Below are 17,423 nucleotides of genomic sequence, written 5' to 3'. Positions count from 1 at the left end.
ACCAGCCCTTCACTTAGTATTATGTCCCCCATCAGCCCCCCACGCAGTATAATGGCCCCCATCAATACCCTTCCCACTTAGTATAATGGCCCCCACCAACTTACCACTCAGGATAATGGCCCCTATCAGCCCCCTAGACAGTTGTATGGCCCCCACCAGTCCCTAATTAAGTATTATGGCCCCCATCATCTCCTACTCAGTATAATTGCCCCCACTCAGTAGGATTGTCTCCATCCAGCCCACCACTCAATATGATTGGCCCCCAAACAGCTCCCCATTTAGTATGATTAGCCCCAAATAGCCCTCCATTCAGTATGTTTGGCCCTCCCCAGCCCCTTTATTAGTGTGATGTCATGATAATATGACATAATAATGACTGACATTTATAAAATAAATAAATAAGTGCTCCCGTCACCCTGTTCCCCCAGCAAGCTGCTCCAGTCTGTGCAATGTGGTTACTGAGGCTTAAGCACAGTAGGCAGAATGTACTAGTAACGTCTTTGTGCGCCTGCAGTGCACGGAGTCTCAGATGCACAGGCTCAGACTGAATGGTGGAGCACGGAGCTTTCATTTTCCTGATCTTCCATTCTATTCATCTTTATCCACATGTCAAGGATGCGGATACTGCTGAAATTGTGATGACGGGATGTAGCCGAAATAGTGGAGATAAAATGTTTATCTGTTGAATTTTGTATGAATAAAACCCAAAAATATTGTGAAATTTTTCCATCAGACTTGGTAATTACATCAAGGAGATAATATGAACTGAAAACATTCTATAGCCACCCACACACTCATTGTTCAGCCATCGATGATCTCTTGTAGGCAATTCTGTCTATCTATGAGAAGGCCTCTGTCAGACTCCTCTGGTGGCGGCTTTTCTCCATGAGAACCAAAGGATAAAAGGATCGGCTGTCAGAAATCCAATGTGCTGCATCCACCCCACCCCAACATCAGTCAGGGGAGAGTCGGGAGGCCCCCATACACATTACACTGTCGGCTGTTCCCACCCATATTGGTGGATTCAGACGATAGTAGTCTAATGTGTATGGTGGCCTTAAAGTGGTATTCCCATCTCCAAGCTCCTACCCCAATATGTAGTAGGTATAATAATAATAATAATAGTAAATACCTCCAATTAGAAATGTAGTATATTTGTATTATACTAATATAGCCATATCTCTTATCTCATGTGCAGGGCTTTGCAACTTAGGTATCCATGGTTACGACCACTACAAACTAACTGTCCCTATTTGCGTGGCCGTAACTCTGGATATCTAAGCTACTCCAATGCCCTGCTCATGAGGTAATGACATAGTTAATAAGGAAAACTATACTACATTTCAAATTGGAGGTATTTGCTAATATTATTATTATTATTATTATTATTATTATCATCACTACACCTATTACATATTGGGATAGGATCTTGGAGATGGGAATACACCTTCAACCGAGCAAACTATTGGTTGAATAAAGCGGGCTTTACACGCTACAACATATCTAACGATGTGTCGGCGGGGTCACGTCGTAAGTGACGCACATCCAGAATCGTTAGTGGTGTTGCAGCGTATGACAGCTACGTGCGATTGCGATTGAACGTAAAACCGTTCATCGCATACACGTCGTTCATTTGCTAAAAATTGCACGTCGGGTTGTTCAATGTTCCCGAGGCAGCACACATCGCAGTGTGTGACACCTTGGGAACGATGAACAGATCTTACCTGCGTCCCGCGGCTCCAGCCGGCAATGCGGAAGGAAGGAGGTGGGCGGGATGTTTACGTCCCGCTCATCTCCGCCCCTCCGCTTCAATTGGCTGGCCGCATTGTGACGTCGCTGTGACGCCGAACGTCCTTCCCACTCCAGGAAGTGGATGTTCGCCGCCCACATCGAGGTCGTATGGAAGGGTAAGTACGTGTGACGGCAATTAATCGTTTGTGCAACACGGTCAACAAATTGAGCAGTTCGCACATACGATGGGGGCGTGTCACATTGCATACGATATCGTATGCTTAATTGTAAGGTGTAAAGCAGGCTTTAGTGTTATATCATGTCTTACATTATACTGTATTATGTGACCACAGTTATACAACATGGGAAAACCTATTAGATAACAACTCGTATTACACAAAAGTATACACTGACATCAAATACAAGCCTAGATATTAAAAAAAAAATCTACACATAAAGCACATTGTGTCATGAAATACAGTTTTACAATTTGTAATACAATTAACATGAAAACACATTCAAGAATTTGGCACAGATTATCACTAGCTATACATGGTATAAGACAGTATATAATGCTGCACTCAGGCAGATCTCTCATTCTTACTTATTACACACATGATGTTATATAAAACCTCGCACATGTAACTGCTGTAAATGGCCACGAGTATTTACTGTGTGGTTCTTCTGACTATTGTTATAACCCTTTAATTGCTAGGATGCTGTGGCTGTTCCACTCGTTTCCTCAGTAGTTCCTGCCTACTGTACTGGGCAGATGCATTATCAATCACCATTTATAAGAATACAGTGGAATCTCGGTTTACGAGTAACCCGGTTTGCGAGTATTTCGCTATACGAGCAAAGCTTGTTGTAAATTTGTAACTCAGTTTACAAGCAAGCTTTGCTGTACGAGCAAATACTCATCGCACACACTTCCGATTCCGTACTTTAACCGCCCTCTGACCGGCTCTTGCAGTCCGCACAAACACACACAAACACGCACACACACATATTATGCTCACCTTACCTTCCATTCCATCGCTGACCTCCTGGTTCTTGTAGTTCGCCGGTACAGGATGTGTATTGGGTAACCATCGCGACGATGGAGGAACTTCGGCTGTCACCGCTACTCAAAGGCAGCACGCTGACCAATCAGAGGCAAGCGGCTCCTGCCTTTGACGTCAGCGCTCTGGCAGCGGAGGTTCCTCCATCGTCACGATGGTTACCCGATACACATCCTGTACCGGTGAACTACAAGAAGCATGAGGCCAGCGAAGGAACGGAAGGTAAGGTGAGCATAATATGTGTGCGTGCGTGCGAGTTTGTGGGAGTTTGTACGTGTTTGTGTGTGTTTGTGTGTGTTTATGCATGTGTGGAATGGCACAATAGGGGATCAGGATGGGACATTGAACAAGTTGTGGAACGAATTGTCTGCATTGCAATGATTTCCTATGGGAAATTTTGCTTTGCTAGACGAGTAACTTAGTTTACAAGCACAGTCCCAGAACGGATTATGCTCGTAAACCAAGGTTCCACTGTATCCTGAAAGAAACCACTTCTGACATTGATACCATTTCCTATATCTATGAGAACATGAAAACATGTCTTCCAGATGTCATCAATGTGGGTCGTAGCACTGAGATAGTCATTCATCTACCCAAATAAGGCTGTGTTCACATGTTGCATTTTTGCTGCATTTTTCGCTGCGCATTTGCTTGCAGATTTGTCACAGATTTGTCACAAAACTGCAAGCAAATCCTTATGTCAGTCAAGTCAATCAGAAACCTGAAGTCTCATGCACACGTTCTGCAAGGAACAATTCCTGATTTGTTGGAGAAAATAATTTTCAGTATGCGATTCTCCATGCATTTTTGGCTGCGGTTTTGACCATTGAAAGGAATGAAAAAAAATGCATGCCAAAACACATGGAAATAAGCAACAAAAATGCATCAAAACACACGGTTTTGCTGCTGCATTTTTTCTGCCAAGAGGTAAGGACATGGTGCAGAAATTTCTGCAACCAAATCTGCAACGTGGGCACATAGCCTAAGGCGGGCTTTGCACACTACGATATCGCAGGTGCGATGTCGGTGGGGTCAAATCGAAAGTGATGCACATCCGGCGTCACTGTCAACATCGTAGTGTGTAAAGCCTTTTACATACGATTAACGAGCGCAAAAACGTCGTTATCGTATGATCGGTGTAGTGTCCGACATTTCCATTATGCCGCTGCAGCGACAGGTACGATGTTGTTCCTCGTTCCAGCAGGCAGCACACATTGCTGTGTATGAAGCCGCTGGAGCGAGGAACATCACCTTACCTGCGTCCCGGCTGCAATGAGGAAGGAGGTGGGCGGGATGTTTACGTCCCGCTCATCTCCGCCCCTTCGCTTCTATTGGCTGCCTGCCGTGTGACGTCGCTATGACGCCGCACGACCCGCCCTCTTAGTAAGGAGGCGGTTCACCGGCCATAGCGACGTCACAGGGCATGTAAGTGCATGTGAAGCTGCCGTAGTGATAATGTTCTCTACGGCAGCAATCACAAGATATCGTACCTGCGACGGGGGCGGGGACTATCGCTGCAGTGTTGGTAACACATTGTTACCGATGTCGCAGTGTGCAAAGCCCGCCTTAGATTACGTGCCCACAATCAGGACCCGCTGTGTCCTGGGCATGGCGGGTCCTAACCTTCAGAGCCTTGAGTCTCCTCTGCAGGAGATTACAGCTGCCTGTGCCCACGTTCCGGGCACGGGCAGTTGCTGTCTCTCTCTTCTATTCACCCTGTGGAGAATGCTTGTGGCTCGGAAAAACGCACCGCAGGTCAGTATTTGCTGAGGGCAGCACAAGCACAGTGGGTATGGGATTTCTAGAAATCCCATCCACTGTGCTTCTACCGTACATCGCAGAGTTTTGGACTCAGCGGAAGCTGCTGCGTCCAAACCACTGTGAACACTTATCGTGGGCACGCACCCTTAGGGGCCATTTCATCATTGCTTCTGCAGCTTTTTTGTCTAGTTTTCTGTGTTGTCTGCCTCTTTTATAATGGCACCATATTCATCTTTTCAGTTTCACTTTTATAAAAATCCATTTTTGATTATTTGTGTCTTTTCTTTTGTTTCCAGAAGTTTTTATCTGATTTATTTGCAACTTTCTAAAAAGTGGTAACATTTTTGTGAAATGTACTTTCGTCCCCAAGGAGTGTGTTTATGTACACCAGATTTTTTTGCAAATTTTAGCAAAACGACAATTTTTTACTTTCCGAAAAATTCATGAATCATGTGCACCATTTGGAAGAGTTTGGCACGAAAACAGAATCAAATGCCCCACAAAAAAAGTTACAATGAATCGAGCCTATTAGACTTGGATGCTACACTTGGCTCCTGTGGTCCTCTTAGCTTTTCTTGAGCCTAAATACATTCAATATTCTGTCTCCGATAAGGACTGAGAACAGACAGACAGGGCATAATGCTTAGTGAAACATCAGAGCCTCTTTGTTCTGAAGAGACGTCAACACTGCGACCCACACTGACACTTGTCTTTTTTTAAAGGTACTAAATGACCTTATGTGAGGAAATGCTGTCAATAAATATGTTACATCAGTTTTATATATTTTATATACATATGTGTAACAATCCTCACGCTGGCATTCTGTATATACTAGAAAAAAGTATCAAAAAATGCTTTAGAGACAAAAAGTCAAAATCAAATTAAATCCTTTTCTGAAAATGTTGCACAGATCCAAGATATTAGATTTTTATGGTTCTATAAAGTTACCATCCTTTACCAAACTGTAATACCAGACGTAACCACTACTAAAACGATGGCACTGTGCTGTAATGAATGAGTGTAAATAATGAGAGGTGGGTGGCATCTGGGCCCCATCTAACAGTTGATGGAAGTACCCAGAATCTGCTCCCTCCTTTTTGAAAGTTCTGGAAAACCCCTTTAAAGCGCAAGTCCATCTGGAATAACCTGTAACCACCCAGCGTAAATTGTGTAAAATTGCTTTTATAGAATGTGGCAGAATACCATTATAGTGAGATATTGCTAATTACCTACACACGCACTGGCACAGGACACCTCTATCTACGGCACGTACCCTCCGGGATAGTATATATCAGAGGACATGCTCAAGATTTAGTGAAGGATGCTGGTTATATAGAGACCCTAGCAGACCAAATTAACTTCTTCCCAGATTAAGCCCGGGTACAGTTTGGTCCAGAATGGAGTATACCCCGGGGATTAACTGTTCTAGGCCAAACTATACCGGGATGTAAAACAGCCTAGGCCAAACTATACCATGCCAGGCCAGAATATACCCATCTAGCGCGGAACTGGGTGTAGCACCGGCATCTTTGCATAGACGCAAACTTACTCACCGTCTCGGCCATGTTGCCTCCTCCCATGAAGTTCCCCGATCTTCCTTCCCCTCCCCGGCCCTGTACATGCCGGATTAACGGGAGTGCATTTAAGACATGTGCGCGCACACTGTCTGTCCTCTTAAAGGGCTGACTTACCATTTCCCAGAAATGGTTCTCAGCCTATGGCTGAGAGGTACTGTGTATTTAAAGCACCCTCACATTAGGCATGGTGCTTGCGCAACATATTCAGTTAGTCAGTATACCAGTCTGCTAGCTAGTTGTCAGGTTTCGTTACACCTATACGTAAGTCTGCCTTCCCTTACCTGTCTGTCCCTGCTGTGCCCACCATATGTGTCCGTACCTGCCTGTCCGGCCAGCCTCAGTCACCCCACCTGTACCTGTGCCTATACTTGAGTCTGTCACCTGTCCTGAGGGTCAGTTGCCACAGTCCTGGTCACTGCCCTGAGAGTAGTACCTGGCGTTCTGCCTCGCGGTGGGTGCTTAGTCAAGCCCCTCCAACTAAAGGATAAGCCAAGGATTTCCCTGTGGTCCAGTGAGTCCACTAACCCCGTTCGCTGCCTTTACACCAGGCATGAGCGTTACACTGGTTATAAATTAGCCCAGGCCAGAGTATAACCCGGGAGATAAACTCTATATCCTGGGTGTAAAATAGGACAGTGCTTACACTGAACTGACAGTAGATGGCGCTGCCGTATCAGTACATAGCTAATGTTATGTATTGTAACTTGTTATGTATGTTTCTCTCTGCTCTCTATGACACCAAACGTTTTCCAATTTTGACTACCATAGAAGACCAACTGTATTACCAGCTTTTGAGATAGAATCCTCAATAAAATGTTGAAAAATGAAGTAATTCTTGTGTATATCGGTCAGTGCTACTGATGGGGGTATAATATGGCCTGAGGGGTGTATTTTGCCCTAGGCCAATTTATACCCCAGAGTATAATCCAGCCTAGGCCATGTTAACCCCAGGTATAGTCTGGACTGTTACACCGGGAATGCCAATCAAGCCTCAAGGACCAAGTTCGGAGTTAGGACTCTTCTTGGTCCTGTAAATGCTCATTTGAATCTTTGAGGGGTCAGTTACATGTAGCATGCCCAGTTTGAAAATTTTATTTCTTATGTTAGACTTTTTCAATTTAGCACACTGGCGCATGTCTAGAAACATTACAACTTCTTGAAATACATCAAAACAGAGAGAGCTCACAGCTTTGCTTTACAAGCCACATTCAATAAGCTTAGAAAGGGAAGGAATGAACAGAAAATTGTTTAAATCAGGTTTTCCCTGTTACATTTTTTTGTTTTTTTAACTTTGGGCAATTTTGTTTTCATATCACCATGAAGTCTAGAATAGCCCCAGTTGCCCATGTACAAGATGCAAAATTTCCACGTCTTTAATACGGATTATTATATGAAAAAATACAAAAACATTACATTTAAAAAAAAATACGTATAAAACCTGATTTAAACATTCAGTGATTTTCTGATTACACAGAATTCACCCCTCCCTGCGCTGATGACTGCCAGCAACCATAATTTTACCGATCTCATTACATGAATTCTATGTCTATGCATGGAAAAAGTGAAGCTCGGACCAATATAAATATGTAAATGAAATAGTACAGAATTGTAGATAAAATTGTGACACATATTATATTAGAGAAACTGTACAATCCGTGTTATAGATTGCTTTTATCTCATTGGCATACAATGGCTGTTTATTATCCCAGGGCACTTTCGCTTTTTTTTTCTTTGAAAAGAAAGAACATTTTTTCTTTACGGGATTGATGGGGAACTCGGAAGGGATGGGTGGCATCATCCCCTACCTTCTCTGTGCAGGTGGAATTCCTTCTGGGTATTGAATGCTCTCCCTAGAAAGAAACAGATAAAGAGTAAAAACTATTCAACTATCAGTGGCTATATAGAAGCAGCCCGGAAATGCTATTGTGACAAACTATCAATCCTAAACTAAATACATTATAATACACCAACTTGTGTCCATGGTATGAATAGCAGCTTATAACCAGAAGTACCATTAGGTACTCTTAAAGCACCACTCCAGTTGGGGGTATGTGGGAGGTTCAGCACTAAAATGTGGCTTTAAAGGCAAGCCCACTGTCATATACTCACCTTCTGGCGGCTTTATCGTTTTTCAGCGCCTCTCCATTCCTGTGTTCACCATCTTGTGCCATATCTTCTGACTACCCTTAAGTCAGAAATTTCATCAGAAGGACTCAATGCATGTCTATGAGATCCACAACAAGACCAGAAAGAGGCTTTCATAGATTTGTATTGAGTTGTGACTAGTGATGAGCGGACTCGCAGATAACTGGGACCGGCGGGTCACTGTTATCTGGTTTTTAAAATCGTGTCCTGGTCTGGATGGCAATCCCCATACAAGTCTATGGGGACCAGAATCCAGCAATTAAAAATGTTGGTAGAAGAGATAGGAGGATAGGAGCAAGCACACTGTACTTACCAAGGCTTCGGCATGGCTGGGCACTCTTTCCTGGCTATTCACTTCCCCACCCACCAGCATCTGTGATTAGTTGCAGTCAGACGCGCCCCCACCCTGAGTGGCAGCGTATGTGACGCTTCCAATCACAGACCCGGTCTGCGGGTCTATAGAACAGTAAAATAAATAAATTAAAAAATTGCCATATTATGATACTCAGCACAAATAAAGCCCACGCCTACAGGCTGCAGCCCACAGCCGTGCGCTTAACTTGGCTGTGTATCAAAATAAAAGGCACAGCAAACGAGCGCTGAATGACCCTAAACCCCCTGCCCTCCCTGATTCTTTCCCTGCCCCCTTACTCCCCCTCTCTCTTCTTTCTTTTCTTCTCTCTCTTTACACTCTTTGCACTATATTCTTCCGTGTAATTGTTGTAAGAATGCAACTTAGTCTCAAGTAATAAGAGGGGAACTTAATATAGTTTCAATATACTATGTAGTAACTATAGTCACCCTTCCCCATTTGGGTGAATGGCAGGTTGTATTTGTGCATGCCCTCTGTTCTTGTACTATCTCATGTGACTGTACACGGATTTTGTTCTTTCTTTGATAAAAAATGTTTGAACAAAAAATAAGAGAAAATGCATGTGGCTTTTATTATTATTATTATTATTATTATTATTATTATATAAATAATTTTAACCCCTTAAGGACGAAGCCAGTTTTGTACTTAATGCCCAGGCCATTTTTTGCAATTTTGACCAGTGTCACTTTATAAGGTTATAACTCTGGAACACTTCAATGGATCCCGGTGATTCTGAGATTGTTTTTTCGTGACATATTGGGCTTCATGTTAGAGGTAAATTTAGGATGATATTTTTTTATTTTATTTGTGAAAAAATCTGAAATTTGACAAAAAAATTAAAAATTTTGCAAGTTTCAAACTTTTAATTTTTATGCCCATAAACCGGAGAGTTATGTCACACAAAATAGTTAATAAATAACATTTCCCACATGTCTACTTTAGATCAGCGCAATTTTTGAAACAACATTTTTTGGGGTTAGGAAGTTAGAAGGGTTCAAAGTTCATCAGCAATTTCCCATTTTTTCAACAAAATTTACAAAACCATTTTTTTAGGGACCACATCCCATTTGATGTGACTTTGAGAGGCCTGGGTGACAGAAAATACCCAAAAGTGACACCATTCTAAAACCTGCACCCCTCAAGGTACTCAAAACCACATTCAAGAAGTTTATTAACCCTTCAGGTGCTTCACAGGAACTAAAGTAATGTGGAATGAAAAAAAATAAAAATTAACATTTTACCTAAAAATGTTACTTTAGCACTAATTTTCTTACTTTTTCAAGAGGTAACACCAAAAATTGGACCTCACACTTTGTTACCCACTTTCTTATGAGGGCGCCAATACCCCACATGTGGTCAGAAACCTTTGTTTGGGTAAATGGGAGAGCTCGGAATGAAAGGAGCAATATTTGAATTTTGGAAAGCAAAGTTGGCTGAAACAGATTGCGGGCACCATGTTGCTTTTACAGATCCCCTAAGGTACCTAAACAGCAGGAACCCCCCTCAAGTGACCCCATTTTGGAAACTAGACCCCTTAAGGCTTCTATCGAGGGGTATACTGAGAATTTTGGACCCACAGGTACTTCACAGATTTTGATAACGTTACTTTGTCATATTGAAAATTGTAATTTTTTTCTCAAAAATGTTGCTTTAGCATCAATTCTCTCACTTTTTCAAGAGGTAATTCCAAAAATTTGACCCAAATGTTTGTTACCCACTTTTTTATGAGCGCGGTGATACCTCACATGTGGTCTGAAACCTTTGTTTGGACAAATGGGAGGGCTTGGAACGAAAGGAGCAATATTTGAATTTTGGAAAGGAAATTTGGCTGAAAAAGATTGCGGGCACCATGTCGCATTTGGAGGACCCCTAAGGTACGTAAACAGCAAAAAACCACCACAAGTGACCCCATATTGGAAACTAGGCCTCTCAAGGAATTTATCTAGATGTTTGGTGAGTACCCTGAACTCCCAGGTGCTTCACAGAAGTTTATAACGTTGAGCCATGAAAATAAACAAAATAAAATTTTACCACAAAATTGTTACTTCAACCAGGTAGCTTTTTTTTTCACAAGGGTAACAGGAAAAAAATCACCATGAAATGTATTCTGCAATTTCTCCTGAGTTTGGTGATATCTTATATGTGGTGGAAATCAACTGTTTGGGCACACGGCAGGTCTTGGAAGGGAAGGAGTGCAATTTGACTGAACATTTGGCTGGAATAATTAGTGGACGCTATGTCGCATTTAGAAAGCCCCTAAAGTGCCTAAACAGTGGAGGCCCCCCACAAGTGACCCCATTCTGGAATCAAGAAACCTCAAGGCTTTTATCTAGGTGTATATTGAGCATTTTGAATCCAAGAATACTTCACAGAATTTGATAAGCTTAGGTTGCCATATTGAAAATTTTCATTTTTTTCACAAAAATGTTTCTTTAGCATCACATTTCTCACTTTTTCAAGAGGCCACAACAAAACGTGGACCCCACAGGTTTTTATCCAATTTCTTGTGAGCGCAGGGATACCCCATATGTGGCCAAAAAACTCTGTTTGGATATATGGGAGGGCTTGGAATGGAAGGAGCACCATTTGAATTTTGGAAAAGTTGAAATAAATTGCGCGCACCATGTCACATTAGCAGGGCCTCTTGGTTACCTATACATTAGAAACCCCCCACAAGTGACTCCATTTTGGAAACTGGACCCCTCAAGGATTTTATTCAGGAGTATAGTAAGCATTTTGAATCCACAGGTACTTCACAAAAATGTTGCTGTAGCAACAAATGTCTCACTTTTAGGCTATGTGGCCATGATCCAGCGACACGGCGTCTAGTACACAGTGTCAGCCTTCCTGCAGAGATGTGAGTGTTGTCCATGGGAGAACGCAGCTGCCCATGCCCACGATTTGGGTTCAGGCTGCTGTGGACTTTAGTTCTATGCTACCTGCAGAGCACACTCATCTCCGCAGCATAAATTGACATGCTGAGGCTCGGGAAGCTGCGCCACAGGTCGGTTTATGCTGCAGAGAAAAGAAGCACAGTGGGCACGGGATTTCTAAAAATCCTTCCACTGTGCTTCTACTGCACAACGCAGCGTTATGGACGCAGGGAAAACACTCTGCGCCCAAAACGCTGCAAACCCTGATTGTGGGCACACAGCCTAAAATGCTACAATGGATGAATGGATAGATGTCAAACATATATAACGTCCCACCCCCTGCATATTCTAAGCTGGCGCCCTTTAGTGCCTTTCATGTGGCACTAAAGGGTGCCTAGCCTTGTATTTAGCCCAAAAAGAAAAAAAATAATTAAAATAAATGACGTGGGGTCCCCCCTATTTTTGATAGCCAGCTAGGGTAAAGCAGACAGCTGTAGCCTGCAAACCACAGCTGACAGCTTCACCTTGGCTGGTGATCAATTTGGAGGGCTCCCCAAGCTGTGTTTTTTTTTTTTAATTATTTATAAATAAATAATTAAAAAAAAAAACAAACGTAGGGTCCCCCCAAATTAGATCACCAGTCAAGGTGAAGCTGACAGCTGGGGTCTGGTATTCTCAGGGTGGGAAGAGCCATGGTTATTGGACTCTTCCCAACCTAAAAATAGCAGGCCGCAGCCGCCCCAGAAGTGGCGCATCCATCAGATGCGCCAATCCTGGCGCTTCGCCCCAACTCATCCCGCGCCCTGGTGCGGTGGCTAACGGGGTAATAAATGGGGTTGATACCAGATGTGTAATGTCACCTGGCATCAAGCCCAGCAATTAGTTATGTCACAGCGTCTATTTGATACCAGACATAACTAATTGACAGTAATAATAAAAAAAAATTGACAACAAAAAAAAATTTTATTTGAAAAAACACTCCCCAAAAACATTCCCTCTTTGGCCAATTTATTGAAAAGAAAAAAAAAAATCAAGTCCCTGCTGTAATCCATTTGGACGTCCCGCGGCGATTCTGGACCTTCTAGAATATGGGGGGCACGTTCAGGGAACGTATCCCCCATTTTCTAGGAGGGCAGACCCTCCATTTGAGGAGAGTGGGTGCAAAGAATTTGCACCCACCCTCCCCGGGTCACAGCTCCAGACTCTGTGCAAGCAGCAGCAGCAGCCAGCGTCTGAGTCACAGACACAGGAAGCTGACAGCTGCGCTCTGCACGTGTGTCCGGCGTCTGCTGAGAAGGAGCCGGAGGAGGGGGCCGCGGGGGATCAGAGCTGACAGGTATGTATGACACCGGGGGACACCGGGGGGGATAGGGGGGGGACTTGGCAGGGCCTGGGGAGCAGGTTTCTGTCGTATGTGTCATAGCACATGCAACAGAAACCATGGGAAAGGGGGAAATGCGGCCGGCGCGCTGCTGTGCGCGCCGGTATGTGCGGCGCCATGTTAGATTTTCGGGAGGAAGGGGGGGTGGGGGGGACACTTTAGCGACACCGGGGGACCGGAGAGGACCGGGGGATGAGATTTATCTCCCATCTGACATGTTTGTTTATGCCAGATGGGAGATAAATGATTTTTTACCGGCGCGGTCATTTACTGTAACCTGATCATCGGTATACGGTGTATACCGGTCATCAGGTGAGCGGGGACCGGAAAAACCGGCCAGAATCATGATCTCCAGGGTCTCAGCTACCCCCGGCAGCTGAGACCCCGGAAATTTTCTGACTCTGGGGGGCGCTAGACCCTTTTTTCCGACCGCCGTTAAAAAGTGGCGGATCGGAAAAAGTACCCTAATTTGCCGCCGTTAAAAGGCGTATCGGCGGTCGTTAAGGGGTTAAAAAACAATGTGTGCCTCCCCTCAAATTTTATACCAAGCCAAGATAAAGCCTAACAGCTGGGAGCGAGTATTCTGAGGCTGGGGAAACCAATGTTTATTGGGCCACCCCCAACCTAAAAATGCAGCCGCCAAAGATTGTTGCATCCATTAGATGTTATCTCAGGTAATAAGGGGTTAATAACAGCCCACAGCTGTCAGTAAGCCCAAGTTTATGAGAAAAAAGTTCAAGGTGGCACTCAAAAGTAGATGGTGCTCGGGTCTATGGAAAGCATCCACAATCCAAGTGAAGAAAAAGACCGGCACTCCTTGTATGTTAAATGTTTCGGCTTGAGCACAAGCCTTTCTCTGTTGAGGGCTTAGTGACAGTTGTGGGCTGTTATTAGCCCCATATAACCCCGATTGCCACTGCACCAGGGCAATCGGGAAGAGCCGGGTAAAGTTGCATCTAATGGATGCGACGATTCTAGGCAGTTTCAGGTTGCTAATTTTAGACTGGGGGATGGCCCAATAAGCATGGGTCTTCCCTGCCTGAGAACACCATCCCACATCCACATATTTAAATAATTTAAATAAAAAATTGTTGGGGAAAAACTGGGATTACCTGGATTTTTGTTGTTACCGGCACTGGTCTCCCGGGGCCCTAGGAGGTAGGCCCTGCATCCTTGTGGGGATGCAGAAACTTGTAGCACCCTGATGGCTTCAGGGGCGCTAAATTACTGCACAGGATCACAGTTTACTCTGTGAGGTAAAACATATCCCTGCCTGTTTTTAAACAAAATGTGTTATCTCAAAGAAAGATCTATTTGCGATCTTGTGCTGTAATATCTGTATACTTTTTTAGTTCTTCCCTTGCCCAGTAGATGTGATATGATGAAACCATGTTTCTGTACGGTTAGGCACAGCAATTACATAGTACATAGCAGGGACAGTTGTGGAAACTATGATAATTCCAAGATCTATTGATCAAAATTAATTTTTCTCATGGGCAACCCCCTTTAATTTTGAGTAGAATTAAGTCTATTAACTTGCTGCTATTGCTAATACATGTTACAATAGGGCTTACTGTACAATGTATTGTAATATATTGTTACCTGTAGCAGCTGTTCAAAACCACAAAATTTACTGATTTTTATGAACTACTAGCCGTAGTACCCGGGCGTTGCCTGGGATAGTAACTGTCACCGTCTCTCTCCCAGTCTCTGTCTGTGTGTCTGTCTGTCTCTTTCCTTGTCTCTCCGTGTCTATGTCTCTATCTGTCTGTTTCTATCTCTCTGTCTCTGTATCAGTATATCTGTCTCTATCTCTGTGTCTGTCTGTCTCTCTATCTCTGTGTCTGTCTGTCTGTCTGTCTGTCTCTCTGTGTCTGTCTGTCTCTCTGTCTCTGTGTGTGTCTGTCTGTCTCTCAATCTCTGTCTTTTTCCCCGTCTGTCTCTTTCCCCATCTGTCTGTCTCTTTCCCCGTCTGTCTGTCTCTTTCCCCGTCTGTCTGTCTCTTTCCCCGTCTGTCTGTCTCTTTCCCCGTCTGTCTCTCTCTGTTTCTTTCCCCATTTGTCTGTCTGCCATCCTATGCCTCCAGTCCACTCCACTAATGTGCAACTTAGGAAGGTCCGTTGTGGACCGAAAATGTTTTTTTCATGCACATTAAATAAACTTGCATCACTTTCAAGTTCGGGAGTGCCTTGTTTAATTACATTGGAGGGTGGAGCAGGCAGAGAACCAGTGTCAATAAAATTACAAGTACTTACCAGAGATGTGGAGCGCTTAGTTCGGAAACGCAGCTGCTTCTCGAATGATTCTGAGAATTCTTGTATGGAGTTTGATCGCTTTTTCTGTCCTTTGCTCTCAGGCACTGAGGCATCAACCGAGAATATTTTGCTTAACTTAAAGTGGTTGTTGTTACTTTTAGTGTCTTTGTCCCGATGAGGCTCCTTGCATCCCTTTAGATATACAGGGGATGGTGCCTTTGACGTTGAGTGGAATCTGGCCACATGCATGGCAGAGAGTTGGGCCTGGAAAAAGAGAATGAATCTTCAGCAGCCATTCCATAAATTAACATTTATTTATTTATTTATTGTACTCACTTGTATAGCAGTATTAATTCCACTCATATAGTACCAGCTAGTCAGTCGCTTGTGATCGTAACCATGGATACCTAAGCTGCAATGCCCTGCACATGAGGTAAGAGACATGGCTATATCAGGAGAACTATACTACATTTCTAAATGGAGGAGTTTGCCAATATTATTATTATTACATCTACTACATTTTGGCATAGGATCTTGGAGATGGGAATACCCCTTTAAACTTTTCTTTTTTGCAAATTTTACAAAAATCATTTTCTGCGTGGGAGAAAATGTATGACAGTTTCAGATATTTTAGTAACAGTCCACGTCTGCACATAATTCCCCATATAATACAGATCATTATAACAGAAAAAGGAAAAATAAATAAATATCTGTCAGTAGGATGGGAATTACACAAATCAGTCTCTGCTGGAGAAGGTTTAGCTGTGACTGTTTCCTCTGTATTACTGGATGGATTATTTATTATTATATAATAAAGCGGAAAATTAATGTTCTCTGATTTGTAAATCCAAATCTGCTAATTATGTGTAAAATATCTGCACAATTTCTAAGTCTGCACTTGCGCAAACTCATCGAGCACAGCGTGACAGATATAATGCCTGCATAAAACAGAGGCGGACATGACAGATCTATGGCCAGTGTAAAAATAAAAAGATCAATAAGTAATTAGATGAGTAGATGGATCCATGAATAAAAGGAACTTCACAGCACAATTAACACAGCAATAGTAAATAAGAAATGTGCAATAATCACCATTGGTCACAAATTCAAAATAATTTGTTTTAAAAACAAGATAATCGTAAAGGGCAGGACACAGTGCAGAATGTCATATCTATGGCACATTGACATTGTATTCCCATGTGCAGTCATTCTGAGCAGACGTCTAGATACCAAAGAACCAGACACTGTGTCTTGTATCGCGAGCCCCAGTGAAGAAGCCCTCGCGAAACGCGTTGGGGTCTAGTGGAGCTGCACCCTGTTGTTGCTGACTTGGTTACTATGGGTAGGTGTCTTTTCTAATATAACTTATTTCTGTGCTTTCCTTGGTTACTAGGGGATTTGAATCCTCCTCCCTCTTGTACTCGATCAGCGGTTTGCTTGGTATAATAGGCATCTCATACCAGCCTTTTACTGAGCATTAATTATATTTCCGCACTATTCTGCACTTTATCTATTCCCTATTGTAATCATTGAGTACTTTGTTTAGCTTTACTACTTCTGACACAGAATTCCCAGCCATAGTCTGAATTGTTTTTTATGCATACAGTCAACATTGGGGTATATGTTCCTTCTTTTTGTATCCTTACCAGCACGTCTTGAACTTTTTAACTTTAGTTCTTATCTATTGATCAATAAAATTTATATACTTTTTTGCTTTTCTATGGTTTTATATGCTTATGGAGTCTCTACCAGGGATTATTTATCCTTTCTGTCCTATACAGGGGTTATGTTGATCAATTTGTGACCACCAAAAATTTCCCCCATATGTTCCTGTTCAGATGTTGTTTATAACTGTATCTTGGTAGAAAACGGCCCAGACCGGTTTTGCCCCTTGCCCTATGTTACTAAGTGGTGAGAACCTACGCCAAACCCTGTGCTAAGAAATAAAAGAATGGTAGTAGAGTTTGTCTACTTTCTCCCTGAAGAGACAATTTGTATATTTCCCATAGAAGCATTGAGGCTTAAAGTCTCCTCACCACTGGCATGCTGGAATGGTGTGTCAGTCTCCGCAAGTAGAATAGCTTCCCCTTTAGACTCTGTCTTAGCATCTCATACAGCCAGATCAGATCTCCTGCTTTGCACTGATGAGGGACAACCATCCCTAAACACTGTCTGTAAATTGAGGTTCTGATCTGGCATAAATCCTAAATCATATGACAAGGCTTGTTAAAGGGTCACTTTTGGTTTTTAGGATTGCTACCTCCAA

At 43.1% G+C, this 17,423-nt stretch overlaps 1 protein-coding gene across 1 annotated transcript in view; it reads right to left on the bottom strand.

Moving 5' to 3' along the window:
* Window positions 1-17,423, bottom strand: part of LNP1 (leukemia NUP98 fusion partner 1) — a 55,528-nt gene that overhangs the window by 22,872 nt on the left and 15,233 nt on the right. Inside the window, exons 2-3 of the mRNA XM_075335151.1 lie at window positions 15,158-15,421; window positions 7,936-7,980 (exon numbers count right to left, since the gene is read on the bottom strand). Coding sequence (XP_075191266.1) covers window positions 7,936-7,980; window positions 15,158-15,421 — 309 coding nt within the window. The remainder of the gene's footprint in view (window positions 1-7,935; window positions 7,981-15,157; window positions 15,422-17,423) is intronic.

The sequence above is a fragment of the Anomaloglossus baeobatrachus genome, chromosome 2 (genome assembly GCF_048569485.1).
Source record: "Anomaloglossus baeobatrachus isolate aAnoBae1 chromosome 2, aAnoBae1.hap1, whole genome shotgun sequence".
NCBI classification, from domain to species: domain Eukaryota; kingdom Metazoa; phylum Chordata; class Amphibia; order Anura; family Aromobatidae; genus Anomaloglossus; species Anomaloglossus baeobatrachus.
Note: the sequence above shows the minus strand (reverse complement) of the source record. Positions and strands in the feature narration are given on the sequence as shown.